Below are 18,535 nucleotides of genomic sequence, written 5' to 3' on the forward strand. Positions count from 1 at the left end.
GGAGTCTTTGACAATTTTTAGGTCCTTCCTCTGACAGCGCCTGGTATAGAGGTCCTGGATGGCAGGGAGTTTGGCCCCGGTGATGTACTGGGCCGTACGCACTACCCTCTGTAGTGCCTTGTGGTCGGAGGCCGAGCAATTGCCATACCAGGCAGTGATGCAGCCCGTCAGGCTGCTCTCTGGTGCAGCTATAAAACCTTTTGAAGATCTGAGGACCCACAACAAATCTTTTCAGTCTCCTGAGGGGGAATAGGTTTTGTCGTGCCCTCTTCACGACCGTCTTGGTGTGCTTGGACCATGTTAGTTTGTTTGTAATGTGGAGACCAAGGATCTTGACGTTCTCAACCTGTTCCACTAAAGCCCCGTCGATGAGAATAGGGGCGTGCTCGTTTTTCCCGTAGTCCACAATCATCTTCTTTATCTTGATCACGTTGAGGGAGAGGCTGTAAAGACAACAGCCTCTCCCTCAACGTGATCAAGATAAAGAAGAGACCTGACCACACGGTCAGGTCTCTGACCTCCTCCCTATAGGCTGTCTCATTGTTGTCGGTGATCAGGCCTACCACTGTTGTGTCATCAGCAAACTTAATGATGGTGTTGGAGTGGTGCCTGGCCGTCGTGCAGTCATGAGTGAACAGGGAGGTGACTGCGTATGCACCCCTGGCGGCCTCCGTGTTGAGGATCAGCGTGGCGGATGTGTTGTTACCTACCCTTATGACCAGGGGGTGGCCCGTCAGGAAGTCCAGGATCCAGTTGCAGAGGGAGGTGTTTAGTCCCAGGGTATGCAGTGCTAGCTAACTGTAGCTTATGCTTTTAGTTCTAGATTAGTTCTCTGATCGGGTGGACAACATGTCAGTTCATGCCGCAAGAGCTCTGATAGGTTGGAGGAAGTTTTCAGTAAGTTGTCATAATTACTGTGTAAGTCTATGGAATGGGGTAAGAACCATGACCATCCTAGGTTTTGTATTGAAGTCAATGTACCCAGAGGAGGACGAAAGCTAGCTGTCCTCTGGCTACACCATGGTGCTACCCTACAGAGTGCTGTTGAGGCTACTGTAGACCATTGCAGAAGTGTTTAACTAAATTATTTGGTGATGTGGATATATGTTGTATTGTTTTATGTGAAAAGGATAAACATTTAAAAAGTTTCAATTTTTATTAAATTCGCTGAGGAGTATGGTCCTCCTCTGAGGAGCCTCCACGGCTCTATGCTACTACACGCTCAGCCATGCATTGAACATTGCAGTATTTTTTGTGAACAGTGATTGAGTTAGTGTGCCTTCAGAAAGTATTCATACCCCTTGACTTATTTAAAATGTTGTTGTGTTACAGCCTGAATTCAAAATGGATTAAATAGATTTTTTCCTCACACAATCATGCAAAATCCGCATAATGACAAAGAAAAACATGTTTTTAGAAATTTTTGGTAATATATAAAAAATGAAATACAGAAATATCTGATTTTCATAAGTATTCATACCCCTGAGTCAATACTTTGTGGAAGCACCTTGGGCAGTGATTACAGATGTGAGTCTTTCTGGGTAAGTGTAAGAGTTTCCCACATCTGGGTTGTGCAACATTTGCCCATTTATTATTTTCAAAATTCTTCAAGTTTTGTCAAATTAGGTGTTGATCATTGCTAGACAACCATTTTCAGGTCTTGCCATATATTTAAACAGATTTAAGTCAAAACTAACTAGGCCACTCAGGAACATTCACTACCTCATTTGTAAGTAACTCCAGTGTAGGTTTGGCATTGAGTTTTAAGTTATAGTCCTGCTGAAAGGTGAATTCATCTCCCAATGTCTGGTGGAAAGCAGACTGAACCAGGTTTTCCTCTAGGATTTTACCAGTGCTTAGCTCCATTCTGTTTATTTTTAATCCTAAAAACTTTCCAGTCCTTAACCATTAAAAGCATACCCATAACATGATGCAGCCACCACTTTGAATGAAAATATAGAGCTATGGAGTGCTCACGTCAGCAGCCATGAAGAGCTTTGAAAGGCTAGTCCATGGCTCAAATCAACACCATCATCCCGGAAACCCTAGACTCACTCCAATTCGCATACCGCCCCTAACAGAGGACGCGATCTCAATCGTACTCCACACACTCCCCTTTCCCACCTGGACAAAAGAAACACCTATGTGAGAATGCTGTGCATTGACTACAGCTCGCCGTTCAACACCATAGTGCCCACAAAGCTTATCACTAAGCTAAGGACCCTGGGACTAAACACCTCTCTGCAACTGGATCCTGGACTTCCTGACGGTATTTACAGTATTTACCTGGCTAAAAGAGAAGGATTACAATATTTATTGTTTACAGGAAACCCATTCAACAGTTTTAGATGAAGTTTTGTGGAAAAAGAACTGGGTGGGCAAAATATATTTCTCCCATGGGCAAAGAAATTCAAAAGGGGTGATGATCTTAATTAACAATAATTTTGATCCAAATGTGCAAATTGTCCAAACAGATCCTCAAGGTAGATGGATTATTTTAAATATGTTATTGGACAATAAACAAATATGGCTTGTTAACCTATACGGTCCGAATAATGATGATCCAAGCTTCTTTGAAAATATATATAAGAACTTATCAACTCTACAAGCAACACTAGACTCTATTATTATAATGGGAGATTTTAATACGGTCTTAAATAGCTCTATAGACCGGAAAGGAAATCACACTACAAATTATCACCCTCAGGCACTTAAGGAAATCATGAATGTCATGGATATATTGGAATTAGTGGATATATGGAGACTTAAATACCCTGATTTAGTGAGATATACATGGCGGAGGCTGAATCAAGCTAGTCGTCTTGACTACTTTCTTATTCCATTCTCTCTGGCACCAAAAGTTAAAAAAGTGTTGATAGGGGATAGAATGCGGTCGGATCATCACATAATTGGCATATATATTTCTCTTACAGAATTTCCACGTGGGCGAGGATATTGGAAATTTAATCAAAGTCTACTAGATGATAAATTGTTTAGAACTAGGACAGAAGATTTTATAACTGACTTTTTCAGACATAACATAGGTACAGCAGATCCCCTTATTGTATGGGACACTTTTAAGTGTGCCTTTAGAGGCCATGCAATTCAGTACTCATCTATAAAACAAAAGCAATTTAGATCAAAAGAGTCCATATTAACAAAGGAAATTGAAGGACTAACAGTACAGTTAGATAGCAATAAAAACGGTACCATAGAGGCACAGAATAATTTAGAGGAAAAACAAAAAGAAATGGAGGAACTTATTCAAGAAAGATCCAGTGTAATATATTATAAAAATAAAGCGAACTGGATGGAATATGGGGAAAAATGCACCAAATTCTTTTTCAATCTTCAATATAGAAATGCTACCAAAAAAAATGTATTAAAACTTGATGATGGAGTCACGCAAATGATGGAGTCACGCATGATTCACCAAATGATATTTTGAAAGAGGAAGTAAAGTACTTTAAGAATATGTTTTCGTTTCAGGCTCCTCCATCTCCACTAACTGAAACTAATTGTATGGATTTTTTTCCTATTAATAATGTAAAATTAACATCTGAACAGAAAGACTCATGTGAAGGCCAAATTACAGAGGAGGAACTGCTTGTTGCAATTGGGGCCTTTAAAGATGGGAAAACTCCAGGGCTGGATGGCATACCAGTGGAAGTATACAAAACGTTTTTTGATATACTCAAAGGACCATTATTAACTTGTTTTAACCACTCCTATATAAATGGTAGATTATCAGACACACAACAAGAAGGTCTGATATCGTTATTACTGAAACAGGACCCAAGTGGTATATATAAAGATCCAGTCCAATTAAAAAATTGGAGACCTCTTACACTTCAGTGTTGTGATGCAAAAATCCTAGCAAAATGCTTGGCGCATAGAATAAAAAAAGTTTTGTCAGATATTATTCATCCTAATCAGACAGGTTTTTTACATGGACGATACATTGGAGATAATATAAGGCAAGTACTGGAAACAATAGAACACTATGAGATATCGGGGACACCAGGCCTGGTTTTCATAGCTGATTTTGAAAAGGCTTTTGATAAAGTACGACTGGAGTTTATATATAAATGCCTAGAATATTTCAATTTTGGGGAATCTCTTATAAAATGGGTTAAAATTATGTATAGTAACCCTAGGTGTAAAATAGTAAATAATGGCTACATCTCAGAAAGTTTTAAACTATCTAGAGGAGTAAAACAAGGTTGTCCACTATTGGCATATCTATTTATTATTGCCATCGAAATGTTAGCTGTTAAAATTAGATCAAACATTAATATTAAAGGATTAGAAATCCATGGCTTAAAAACTAAGGTGTCATTGTACGCTGATGATTCATGTTTTCTTTTAAAACCACAACTAGAGTCTCTCCAGGGCCTCATAGAGGATCTAGATACCTTTGCTATCCTCTCTGGATTAAAACCAAATTATGATAAATGTACCATATTACGTATTGGATCACTAAAAAATACACATTTTATATTGCCATGTAGTTTACCAATTAAATGGTCTGACGGAGATGTGGACATACTCGGTATAAAAATCCCAAAAGAAAGAAATGATCTCACTCCAATAAATTTTTATAGAAAGTTAGCAAAAATAGATAAGATCTTGCTACCATGGAAAGGAAAATACCTGTCTATTTGTGGAAAAATCACCCTAATTAACTCTTTAGTCATATCACAGTTTACCTATTTGCTTATGGTTTTGCCTACACCTAGTGACCTGTTTTTTAAATTATATGAACAAAAAATATTCAATTTTATTTGGAACGGCAAGCCAGATAAAATTAAAAGGGCCTATTTATATAACGAATATGAATTCGGAGGGCAGAAATTATTAAATATTAAAGCATTAGATCTCTCACTAAAGGCATCGGTCATACAAAAGTTATACTTAAATCCAAACTGGTTCTCTAGTAAACTGGTACGAATGTCTCATCCTATGTTCAAGAAGGGCCTTTTTCCCTTTATTCAGATTACACCTGCTCATTTTCGGTTGTTTGAAAAGGAAATGATCTCCAAAATATCCTTATTCTTTAAACAAGCCTTAGAAAGTTGGTTGCAATTTCAGTTTAATCCACCTGAAAGGACGGAACAAATAGTACAACAAATATTGTGGTTAAATTCAAATATAATAATTGATAAAAAAACTGTATTTATCGAAGAAATGTTTAAAAAAGGTATAATTTTTGTGAATGATATCATAAATAGGACCGGTGGAGTTATGTCACACATGCAGCTAACACAGACATATGGAAAAGTCTGCTCTACCCAAAATTACAACCAATTAATTGCAGCATTACCACAAAAATGGAAGAGGCAAGTAGAAGGGGAAAAAAGTAAGGAACTTGTATGTCGGCCCTGTATTAAAGAACAAAAATGGTTAAAGAAAAGTGTGATAAATAAAAACATATACCAATTTCATTTAAGGACCAAAAAACTAACAGCTGTGCCATACAAATTGCAAAATAGTTGGGAAGAGATTTTCGATGTACCCATTCCATGGCACATGGTTTATGAATTGATACGCAAAACAACGCCGGATTCAAAACTTCGAATTTTTCAATATAAATTACTGTACAAAATTCTTGCAACTAATAGAATGTTATATATATGGGGTATACAATCTTCCCAGCTCTGCAGATTCTGTTGTGAGGAGGCAGAGTCATTAGATCATTTATTTTGGTATTGTCCATATGTAGCTCGTTTTTGGTCACAGGTCCAGGAATGGCTGAAGAATTGCAACATTTGCCTAAAACTAACGCTGCAGATAGCAATACTGGGGGATTTGAAAAGCCATAGTCAATCAATCAATAATATAATAATTATTTTGGCAAAGATGTTTATTTTTAATTTACAATCTGTAGAAGCTATGAGAATAGGAAGGTTCAGGTCTTTTGTGAAGCATCACAGCACAGTTGAGAAATGTATGGCAAATAGAAATCCGAAATGGATGATGTTGGAAGATAGATGGGAGGGGTTGGGTGGAGCTGAAGGGTGGGACTAATAACAAGATAAACAATATAGGGCATACGGGATCTGTGAAATGTGTATAGGTGCGGAGCTTTTGTGAAATAGCACAGTTACAAGTGGAAATAAAATTGGATGGACAACAGAAATAGAGGAAGGACTAAGAACAAATAAGAGAGAACTATTGTAAAGTGGACTGTGTCTGTAAGATAGGTATAAGATGTAGAAATTGAAGGTAAAAGCAGAAGTGTTTATAAGTTTACTCCAATTGGGGGATTGGTGGTAGGGTCGCGGGGAATAATAATAAAGGCATATTCTTTAAAAAAGTATGTATGTCTATATAGGTATGTGTATGTATATATGTGTATATGTATGCATACGTGTATGGATATATATATTTACCCAAAAAAATATGGGGGAATGGAAATGATGCAGACAATTACATTGGAAGCAACATTCTTTCCGCAATACTAAGCTGATCCACCCCTAAAAAAAAAAAAAAAAAAAACTGGATCCTGGACTTCCTGACGGGCCACCCCCAGGTGGTAAGGGTAGGCAACAACACATGTGGCAGGCCTGATCACCGACAACGATTAGACCGCCTATAGGGAGGAGGTCAGAGACCTGGCAGGACCACAACCTCTCCCTCAACGTGAGCAAGACAAAAGAGATGATTGTGGACTACAGGAAAAGGAGGGCCAAACCAGCCCCTATTCACATCGATGGGACTGTAGTGGAGCGGGTCGAGACCTTCAAGTTCCTTGGTGTCCACATCACCAACAAACTATCATGGTCCAAACACACAGAGAAAGTTGTGAAGATGGCACGATAACACCTTATCCCCCTCAGGACACTGAAAAGACTGGGTGTATTGATACACCATCCAAAGTGTAATTAATAGCTTCACCATGCTCAAAGGAATATTCAATGTCTCTTTTTTTTTAATTATTACCCATCTATCAATAGGTGCCCGTCTTTGAGGCATTGGAAAACCTCCCTGATCTTTATTGCTGAGTCTGTGTTTGAAATTCACTGCTCGATTGAGGGACCTTACAATTATCTGTATGTGTGGGGTACAGAGATGGTGTAGTCATTCAAAAATCATGTTAACCACTATTATTGCACGCAGAGTGAGATATTATGTGACTTATTTAGGCTTGCCATTACAAAGTTGTTGAATACTTATTGACTCAAGACATTTTAGCTTTTCTTTTTTTATTAATTGTAAATATTTCGAAAAACATATCTCCACTCTGACATTATGGGATATTGTTGACAAAATAGCTAAATTTAGTTCATTTTAAATTCAGGCTGTAACACAACAAAATGTGGAAAAAGTCAAGGGGTGTGAATACTTTCTGAAGGCACTGTATGACTCCAATCTACTCACCATAGTAGGAATAGTAGGCTATCTTACATAAGTCTGCGAATGCAATGAAAGATGCAAGGAATGCTTTATTATAAAGGTGCATTTTAATGGTGAAAATTTGCTTCCCCAAACTTAATTTTTTTTTTTTTTTTTTTTTTTTCATGGACAGGGGAAGAGAGACCCAACTCAACTCAAACTAAACTGTTTATTGTCCAGCAGAATACATGTCCGACGCCAAACCCCTACAACTGCAAAGATAAGAGCATATCACCGCTTTAAAAACAGAGCTGAGAGCTCTCCATACAGACTGGTTCCCATATATTCTATAAATATCCAATGTTTTTTTTTGTCTACCCTTCCCCAAACCCATGATCATTTATATCAATAATTTAATTAAATGTTATATATTTTGACACATTATTGCAGTTTTACCATCTCACCAACAGGGGGTGCTGCAGCACCTTCCAGCACCCATACTTTGCATGTATATGCCTGTATGCACATGCATCTTCACACACACAAATAAACAGTCTTGCACATCAGATATAAGCCCTTTGTGACTATTCCTTCACATTGTTTACTATACAATCAAAGATCAGACAGACATACCAAAGTGATCTGCATGGATTATCCAGCTCATTATTGACACCATTTGGCCAAGAGGTAAAAGAACAGCTGTATCTGAGGGGTTTGTTATAATATTTCCAGTATCCGACAGGAAATTAATGAGAAGATTAATGTGCATTTTCACAATTCTCAAGATGCTCACAGATATGCTGACTTGCAGGGCAGCTAGCTACGTATACTAGTGGCTACTCTGTGATGCCACAGAACAGTGCAGTATCAAACCGATTGAGCGGTGTCTCTTTAAAGGGGTCTGAATACTTTCCGAATGCACATCATGGTCTTGCAGATTGATGATTAGTGTATGGAGGACAGGACCTTGCAATTTATTTGATTGGGGAATACTGCTCAGCTATGGTACTGGTGTTATTTAAATCTGGACTAAGAAAACTGCATTGATAAGAATTGTCAGGCTACTGCAAGCCATGTAAAGTCAATGCCGCTACTACAGAACTTGGTCACCTTTGGTACATCATGATTCACGGAGGAACCTTATTCCTGCATTGCCCAAAGTAGCCATATAATCTGTAGAAGAGTCATTACAAGCAGACGAGGAAATATCAAATATATGTGTTAGAACTTCTGTTCCCACCCTACATTTTATAATTGACAATATATTAGTCTTATCATAAAACCTACGTTTTTCAGATTTTCAGTTGATAAAAATGTTGTAGTTGTTGAAAGACTTAATAAACTACAGTATCCATAGACGTGTCTCTGAATTTGTACGTCATCAATTTGCCTACAACGAAAACGAGTACATCTGCAGTGGTTAACTGGGAGGTGGTGTCCTTTTAATTTACAACATTAAATATTACGATTATTATATTTTACTGGCGTGAAAATCACTTAACAGGGGGTAAGTTACCTGAATTACTATATGTTTTCATATGAGATATGATATAGCTTTAGAGGACTTGCGACTAAAAACTGAACAAATTTCATCCGGCCTAGTTTGGACGTTGCGCCATATTGAATGTAAGTTAACTGCTAGCTAAGGATGTAGCTAACTAGCTATCATTTTCTCCTGCTGGTCATTTAGCATAACTCTTGTGTATGCTACTAACTACGATTGTTGATGTGACAGGTATTTTCATAGATAATGTCCTTATTTCGTACACTTCCAGTGTCAACTACCATTTTTTTTAAACTAGCTACAGTAACGTTAGCCACACACATTTGCACGGTCGGTAGCGCGAGTTAACTAGTAGGTAAGCTTCTTACAGTCAACATGTTCTAGTTATCTAGCTAATTGCTCTGTTACGATTTAGAAAATTGTCTTTTGAGTGTAGTTAGCGACCTATAATATGTTTGTGCTGCTAAACTATCAAGTTCAGGCCGTTTTCACATGACTGAATTCAATCGACCCCTCAAACTCAACTCTGGACCTCAAAGTCAAGTCCACTGTATTTTTTTTAATTGTTCCAATCTAATCATGGACTGAGTTAGAGCTGGGACACCATGTGGGTGCAATACATTATCAAGTAGAACAGAAAATCAGCAAGCTCCGGGGACCTCGTAGGGTAAGAGTTGCAATAGGCTCAAATCTATGTCTGTGTTGACTGTCTTTACCCATTAGTCTCCCGAGATGAGCAGTTCAGAGGAAGTGTCATGGATCTCCTGGTTCTGTGGACTGAGGGGAAACGAGTTTTTCTGTGAGGTCAGTATCTAACAGCACCCAGAGCGATATTGTCACTCATTGACCAAAAAGTTAATGTCAGCTAAGACATGGGTGGCCAACCCTTATCCTGTGTGTGCAAAAACCGGATTCGGCTAACCAAGGTCCTGATGGGCAGGTGGTGAGTTGAGGAGGGCTGGAACAAAATCGTATTATTCACAGCCACCTCTTACTACACAAACTCTTTCAAGAAGGAATAGGTAGGTCTGATATTTCTCTAATTTCTGTCACCCCTTCTGTCCTCTCCTCCATTGACAGGTGGATGAGGACTACATCCAGGACAAGTTCAACCTGACTGGGCTCAATGAGCAGGTTCCCCACTACCGCCAGGCTCTGGACATGATCCTGGACCTAGAACCAGGTCAGACCAACTCCAGAAGCATCTCTACTGCACTCAGAAGTACAGAACATTCCACACAATCTAGATCGGAATACCAATGTTATGGTTGCATCTAGGGTTGTGTCGGTCACAAAAATTGTCAGCTGGTGATTGTCAAGCAAATAACTGGTTGGTCTCACGGTAATTGACCGTTAATTAACTAAAACATATTTAGCATCTCCTGGCTTCCCAACAAGCCACTGATGCAGGCCTTTGGAACATCTACATTTTAAAGAGTCTTATATAGCATACACCTTCACAATAAATCTATTATTTATTTTAGACAGGTCTAAAGACTCATGATATGAAGAAAATGTAGTCTATTTCAAAAGAACAGAATAGCATACTGAGTTGTCCTTATATTAGGTCCTGATCTGGCTATGCCAAATGGCTGTGGGCTACACTAGTTCATTTAGCAGACAAACTTGCTTATAATTCCGTGGCGTTATTTTATAGTATCAAGAATAAAATAAAAATGTACTTTAGTATATTTAGTAAATATTTTATTTCATCAAGAAGAGACTAATAAGAAGAGACTTGCTTGGACCAAGGAACATGAGCAATGGACATTAAACTGGTGGAAATCTGTTCTTTGGTCTGATGAGTCCAAATTTGCGATTTTTGGTTACAACCACCGTGTCTTTGTTAGATGAAGAGTTGGTGAACGGATGATCTCTGCATGTGTGGTTCCCACCGTGAACCATGGAGGAGGAGATGTGGGGCTGCTTTGCTGGTGACACTGTCAGTGATTTATTTAGAATTCAATGCACACTTAACCAGCATAGCTACCACAGCATTCTGCAGTGATATCCCATCTGGTTTGGGCTTAGTGGGACTATCATTTGTCTTTCATCAGGACAATGACCCAACACATCTCCATGCTGTGTAAGGGCTATTTGACCAAGAAGGAGAGTGATGGAGTGCTGCATCAGATGACCTGGCCTCCACAATCCCCCAACCTCAACCCAATTGAGATGGTTTGGGATGAGGTGGACTGCAGAGTAAAGTCAAGGCAGAGGGTGGCTACTTTGAAGAATCTAAAATATATTTTGATTTGTTTAACACTTTCTTGGTTACTACATGATTCAATTTGTGTTATTTCATAGTTGATGTCTTCACTATTATTCTACAGTGTAGAAAATAGTAAAAAATTATGAAAAACCCTTGAATGAGTAGGTGTGTCCAAACTTTTACTGGTACCGTAGGTACTCCTATATGATTAATTTAGAGTTATTTATGTAACTTTAGTTGTTCTACAATATACAGTGCCTTCGGAAATTATTCAGACCCATTTACTTTTTACACATTTTGTTAGGTTACAGCCTTTATTCTAGAATTGATTAAATTGTTTTTTTCCTTCCATGCAATCTACACACATTACCCCATAATGACAAAGCAATAACAGGTTTTTAGAAATGTTTGCTAATTTATAAAGACAAACTGAAATAACGTTTAATCAGTACTTTGTTGAATCACCTTTGGCAGCAATTACAGCCTTGAGTCTTCTTGAGAGTGACGCTACAAGCTTGGTACGCCTGTTGAATGGGGAGTGTCGCTGCCCAGCTATTTCCAGGTTTATCCAGAGATGTTCGATGTAGGTTCAAATCTGGGCTCTGGCTTGACCACTCAAGGACATTCAGAGACTTGTCCCGAAGCCACTCCTGCGTTGTCTTGGCTGTGTGCTTAGGGTCGTTGTCCTGTTGGAAGTTGAACTTTGGCCCCAGTTTGAATTCTTGAGAGCTCTGGAGCAGGTTTTCATCAATGATCTCTCTGTACTTTGCTCCATTCTTCTTTCCCTCAATCCCAGTCCCTGCCGCTGAAAAACATCCCCACAGCATGATGCTGCCACCACCATGCTTCACCGTAGGGATGGTGCCAGGTTTCCTCCAGACGTGACTCTTGGCATTCACGCAATGGAGTTCAATCTTGGTTTCATCGGACTAGAGAATCTTGTTTCTCATGTTCTGAGAGTCTTTTAGGTGTCTTTTGGCAAAATCCAAGCGGGCTGTCATGTACCTTTTTACTGAGTAGTGGCTTCCGTCTGGCCACTCTACATTAAAGGCCTGATTGGTGGAGTGCTGCTGAGATGGTTGTCCTTCTGGAAGGTTCTCCCATCTCTACAGAGAAATCTGGAGTTCTGTCAGTTACCATCGGGTTCTGGGTCACCTCTCTGACCAAGACCCTTCTTGCCCAATTGCACAGTTTGGCCGGGCGGCCAGCTCTAGGAATAGTCTTGGTGGTTCCAAACTTCTTCCATTTTAAGAATGATGGAGGCCACTGTGTTCTTGGGCATCTTCAATGCTGCAGACATTTGTTGGTACCCTTCCCCAGATCTGTTCCTCAGCACAATCCTGTCTCGGCGCTCTACATACAATTCCTTTGACCTCTTGGCTTGGTTTTGTGAGACCTTACATAGACAGGTATGTCCCTTTCCAAATCATGTCCAATCAATTGAATTTTCCACAGGTTGACTTCAATCAAGTTGTAGAAAGATCTCAAGAATGATCAATGGAAACAAGATGCACCTGAGCTCAATTTCAAGTCTCATAGCAAAGGGTCTGAATATTTATGTAAATAAGGTATTTCTATTTTTTTATTGTCAATACATTTGCAAAAATGTCAACCTGTTTATGGCCTCGTCGATATGGGGTATTGTCCATTTTAGATTAAGGTGGTAACGTAACAACATGTGGAAAAAGGCAAGGGGTTTGAATACTTTCCGAAGGCACTGTATACTTAGATTTTTAATACATTGTAAGGCTGCATGATGCGACTAATGATGATTTCGAGAGAGAAAAAGTTGCTTGAAATGCATGAGCTCTGCTTTATACACACTTCATGAGTCTCTCATTCACAATTTGACGAGCACTTGAGAATGCCTCGAATTTTAACTGCGGCATCCCCTTTGGCCGCAATGCACCCTAAAAAAAATCCATTCCTTTTGCGGCCAGTGGCCGTTTTGCCCTCCTCCCATCACGTGATCGGGTCTTTCTCACAGGCTACAGGTGAAGACAAACACATCAACTGTGCGTGTCCTTATCCATTTCCGAGGTGCATATTGAAGATATTGGAAGAACTGTCCACATTTACTTTTCGTCAGCCAACAAGATGAGTAGGCCTAACTAACAGCAAAAGTACTAGCCTATGTCAATCTACTATCCCCCATAGTATAAAAGTTGACCTATTCTGTGCGAGGAAATAAATATTCTTAACATAGTCCGGGACAGTTGTGGGATGCGATAGATCCCAAATTAATACAACCACTAGCATTAAAAAAATAAAATAATTAAGCAATGTGGATGACGCAACAGATCAGATCGTTTTAGCTTAAAATGTTGATCAACTATTAGGCTATTTCTTCACATTATAAGCGCAGCAATGTGCACATGGTAGTAGGCTATAGGCACAAATTTTCCATTAGCGGAAAACACCATTATCAAAAGTGACCTCAAATGTGATTATGCATGTAATGTTTTAATTATAAATGCATTTTTATGTTAAATTATCTTCCCCAAACTTGAAATTCACTCACTGCTTATGTATGCCAGTTAGGCTCTATACCCCTTGTAAAGCGGATTCATGTGCTTCATTTTAAGAAGTTATTTGGCCAGTTTTAGTTGTGATACAAACCTTATCAAAACATATAGGCCTATGGGTTAGGCTGTGACTGATTCGAAAAAGTCACCCAAAAAAAGGCAGTAATTTTGCTGGGCATCATTCACAAGTGATAGGCTAATATTGTCACCCATCAGACTATTCTTGCTTTAATCTTGTCTTTAAATGTACTAAATATGTGTGAAATTTGTTTTGATTTAGAATGGACCATTATCATGCACCTGTCTCTAAAGCCTTACAGAGTACAGACAAGTTTGTTATTAAGGCACATTTAAGTTCACATGTTCAAGAAGGGATTTCTGCAGAAAAAAACATTAAGTTTAAATGCCTCTCCTGTGAAGTAGTGACGTGTGTCATATGCCCAGCTTTCTGGAATGGGTCACAGTTATGTACATGTGCACAATTCTGCTTTTGTGACTAATCTTTAAATCAAATCAACATACGAAGAGCCTCTTCCCCTCTCTCTTATAACCTGTCCCCTCCTCGCTCTCTCTGTTTTACAGATGAGGAGCTGGAGGACAACCCTAACCAGAGTGACCTCATAGAGCAGGCAGCAGAGATGCTCTACGGGCTGATCCACGCCCGATACATCCTCACCAACAGGGGCATCGCTCAGATGGTACAGCAACTACCCTTTTTCTGTTTCCAATCTTTGTTGAAATGTCAAACGTATGCAGCATGTCAATAACATGCAGCATTTCTCCAGACACGTTTTTCACGTTCTCAATTGATCTCCATCTCTCTTTCTCAGTTGGAGAAGTATCAGCAGGGGGACTTTGGCTACTGCCCCCGGGTCTATTGTGAGAACCAGCCCATGCTTCCCATTGGTGAGTGTGTGTTGGTCTTGTTTGAACCATTACTACTCAGTTGACACAGTGTGTGGTTGTTTTTGATCCACCTCGGAGCACTATTTGCATCATGGCTTTGCATGTTCATAGGTCATCCAGCCACATTGCAGCATTCATAACCCAAACTATGTAAAGCAGATCCTCTATACAGTACAGTGTCTCTGAATCCTCTGACAACCGTGTCAGATCCAATCTAATTTCCATGAGACACCTGGATGAATACGATAATGTGCCCGAGCATTTCGTAATAACTTCAGACCAGTAATGTGTCTAAATTCTACCTCCTCTCCGTCCCCCTATCCCTCCCTAGGTCTGTCGGACATTCCAGGCGAGGCTATGGTGAAGCTGTACTGCCCTAAGTGTATGGACGTGTACACTCCTAAGTCCTCCCGGCACCACCACACGGACGGGGCCTACTTCGGCACTGGATTCCCCCACATGCTCTTTATGGTGCATCCCGAGTACAGGCCCAAGAGGCCCGCCAACCAGTTTGTGCCTAGGTCAGTACAACTGTGTCACCCTACAATAGGGGTGTGCATTAGAGTCATGCCAACAAAATGCACTGAAAGCAAAAGGGTCCCAGATCAATTTCTACTCATTGATAACAGATAACTTTCTAAGAAATTCCAAGTACATACCAGAGGAAAGAGTCATGTAAAATAAATGTTACCATAATGATCATCTCTTTTATAGACCCCTATCACACTCTCATCAAGATGTAATGAATTCTCATGTCCTCACAACAGGCTCTATGGATTCAAGATCCACCCCATGGCTTACCAGCTCCAGTTGCAAGCAGCCTCCAGCTTCAAGAGCCCTGTCAAAGCCATCCGCTAAAGCCTGGAGCGAGAGTGGGAGGAAGAGAAAGGGATGATTGAGGAGACGGGTCATCTGCACAAAGCTCCATACAGATGCCTCCTCTCTGTCCTGCAGACGTTATTATTTAGTTTAGATTAGGATGATTGAGAACAACGTGTAAAGACAAAAACGCCCAGCTTCGATCCCAAACCCTTACACACACATACGCATTTTGGATTCCATGCATCTACGTTACCAAACTCATCAGTGTCGAAACATAAAAGGGGCAGGGGAAGAAAGTCCATGGATGTTATTGGATTTGACGCTGCTGTTTCTTAGTGATATTACCACATGTTGCCCCTATGAACTCGCTCCATGTTGAGTTGTTTTCGGGTCCTGTCTTTGGCACAGTTTGGGTCAAGGATCATGGTAGACCATCACCACTGGTTGAATAACAATTCCCCCGCTACCCCCCCATAGCCATGTACACTGTGGCTGGCACTCAGAGATCGCTTGGTTGATGATAAGGAAAAAGTCTGTCTCTAAGGGTGTTGTCATTTCACCTCTTCTGTAAACCATTGTTTTACCAAGGCACTCGTGCAGGCTTGTAATCACTCTTTTATTGTGTGATACTCAGAGGCCAGTGTGTCAAGGCGGTCATTCACAATACAAGTGTTCTGTCAAATTTGCCTTAAACTTTGAGAAACTGCACAGGTGCTGTGGTTTACAGGAAGTGCACCTCTAGGACATAGTATAGCTGTGATTTTTTTTTTTTACACGCTAGATGTAGGATAGACACGAATAAACCTGAAATGTTCTAGAATGACCGGGAAAATACTTAACAACCCACCTGCTGTCTCTGTGTGTCACCCAAAACAACAGACCTGTTTGTGCGACACAGTGAGAATGTCAGCTCTGTCACATGTTGCTGGGTTAGTATCACTGGAACAGGACACATCTCTCACCAACTGCACTGATTTAACTGGTGTCCCTCCACACATTACAATAGTATTATTTATGTAAAACCTAGCGACCGAAAATCCGTTTTTATTTTGTGATGCAGTTGGGGTTTCAGCGCCCTACTACAGGTGTACTTTTGATTCCTTGTTTGCAAAAAAGTAGAACTCTTTTATGTTTTGATCCAGAACAATAAGGATGATTTCTTAAGATTATAATTAATGTATGTCTGTTTTTTTGCAACTGTGGAAGAGTGACCAGGATTCAGAATTCTCAATAAACGTTTTCTTTTCATACAATTGTTGATTGGTTTATGTATAAATTAGATTGAGTTGTTTCTCCATAGTCACCATGACATTTAAAAAACTTTTATTTGTATTTTTATGTAATCCCTTGAACGTATGTCCCTCTGAATCTTTTAAGAGACACCACTCAATAGGTTTGATACTGCACTGTTCCGTTGCCTCACTGTGGCCAGTAGTATACATAGCTGCCCGGCGGGCATCATGAGAATTGAGGAAATGTACATTCTCATACACGGATACCGGAAATATTGTAGCAAACCACACAGATACAGCTGTACTTCTGCCTCTTGGCCAAAGTGTGTCAATGATGAGCTGGAGAATAGGTGTAGACCATTTTGGAATGTCTGATCTGTGATGGAGTGCTGCATCAGATGACCTGGCCTCCACAATCACCCGACCTCAACCCAATTGAGATGATTTGGGATGAGTTGGACCGCAGAGTGAAGGAAAAGCACCCAACAAGTGCTTAGCATATGTGGGAACTCCTTCAAGACTGTTGGAAAAGCATTCCAGGTGAAGCTGGTTGAGAGAATGTCAAGAGTGTGCAAAGCTGTCATCAAGGAAAAGGGTGGCTACTTTGACTGGTACTGTACGTCAGAGTATCATTGTAGAAAGGGATTTCGGCAAAGCTATTTTCTTGCCTGCCAAAATCCCACTACCCCATTCTATCTTGGGACTGCAAGGCCTGGCATACTTCAGAATCATTTTGGTAGCTCATGTTGACCAGTAGTGTGTGCCACAGAAAGTATTTGATTCTAGCCACAAAATTAAGGAAAATAGAAGGGGTGGGGGGGAGATTTAGGCAAGGATATTTTCTTGCCTACCGAAATCCCCCCCCCTTTTATCTTGGGACTGCAAGGCCTGGCACACTTCAGAATCATTTTTGGTGACCTATCATGCCCTCTAATGTGTGCCACAGGATGTATTAGACTCTAGTCACAAAAGGAAGTGGTTATTTCAGAAATAATAGTTTTCAGGGCCCTCTACTGTTCTCTCTATCCATCCCTCAATCCCCCATCCCATCGTGGTTTTCACTGTAATGGCTTTTTTTTTTTACACTTTTTCTGTTTTCGTTTTTAAGAATGTAGGTACATTAGTAATAGTAACAATAATAAATCAAAAATTTGTACTCTGGGTGAAAAAGTAAGTAAGAAAGTCAAATATGTAAGTCAACATGAGTGCATATCCATAATCACAGTAAACTGTTATAATAATAGAAGAAGAAAAATAACAATAAATGTATAATAATATAATAAACAAAACTATGACTGTATTTGTATTTTGTATTTATTATGCCTAAGCAGCAGGTACTCTTCCTGGGGTCCAGCAAAATTAAGGCAGTTTATACAATTTAAAATCATTACAGTACATTCACAGATCGCACAACACATTGTGTGCCCTCAGGCCCCTACTCCACCACTACCACATCTACAGCACTAAATCCATGTGTATGTATAGTGCGTATGTTATCCTGTGTGTGTGTGTGTGTGTGTGTGTGTGTGTGTGTGTGTGTGTGTGTGTGTGTGTATGCATGTGTCTGTGCCAATGTTTGTGTTGCTTCACAGTCCCCGCTGTTCCATAAGGTGTTTTTTTAATCTGTTTTTTAAATCTAATTTCACTGCTTGCGTCAGTTACTTGATGTGGAGTAGAGTTCCATGTAGTCATGGCTCTATGTAATACTGTGTGCCTCCCATAGTCTGTTCTGGACTTGGGGATTGTGAAGAGACCTCTTGTGGCATGTCTTGTGGGGTATGCATGGGTGTCCGAGCTGTGTGCCAGTAGTTTAGACAGACAACTCGGTGCATTCAACATGTCAATACCTCTCATAAATAATAGTAGTGATGAAGTCAGTCTCTCCTCCACTTTCAGCCATTAGAGATTGACATGCATATTATTAATAAACAGCTACTCATGGGAAATCCTGATTCTAACTGGATTATATTTGAGAGGCTTCCATTAAAGAACACCCTCT

At 39.8% G+C, this 18,535-nt stretch overlaps 1 protein-coding gene across 1 annotated transcript; it reads left to right on the forward strand.

Annotated features, from left to right (window-relative positions):
* The first annotated feature begins 8,702 nt into the window (after window positions 1-8,702).
* LOC129831366 (casein kinase II subunit beta) lies at window positions 8,703-16,557 on the forward strand. The gene is made up of 7 exons (XM_055894711.1): window positions 8,703-8,842; window positions 9,563-9,643; window positions 9,920-10,022; window positions 14,159-14,274; window positions 14,407-14,482; window positions 14,814-15,003; window positions 15,250-16,557. The coding sequence occupies exons 2-7, from the start codon at window positions 9,572-9,574 to the stop codon at window positions 15,338-15,340; spliced, it is 648 nt and encodes a 215-aa protein (XP_055750686.1). The 5' UTR covers window positions 8,703-8,842; window positions 9,563-9,571; the 3' UTR covers window positions 15,341-16,557.
* The last annotated feature ends 1,978 nt before the right edge of the window (window positions 16,558-18,535 follow it).

This window comes from Salvelinus fontinalis, chromosome 32, assembly GCF_029448725.1.
Source record: "Salvelinus fontinalis isolate EN_2023a chromosome 32, ASM2944872v1, whole genome shotgun sequence".
Taxonomy (NCBI): domain Eukaryota; kingdom Metazoa; phylum Chordata; class Actinopteri; order Salmoniformes; family Salmonidae; genus Salvelinus; species Salvelinus fontinalis.

Bases quoted from the DNA above. Each gene is read 5' to 3' on its own strand.
- LOC129831366 (XM_055894711.1), top strand. From the start codon at position 9,572: ATGAGCAGTTCAGAGGAAGTGTCATGGATCTCCTGGTTCTGTGGACTG. The intron at 9,644-9,919 runs GTCAGTATCTAA...CTCCATTGACAG, and splicing joins GAAACGAGTTTTTCTGTGAG to GTGGATGAGGACTACATCCA. The intron at 14,275-14,406 runs GTACAGCAACTA...TCTCTTTCTCAG, and splicing joins ACAGGGGCATCGCTCAGATG to TTGGAGAAGTATCAGCAGGG.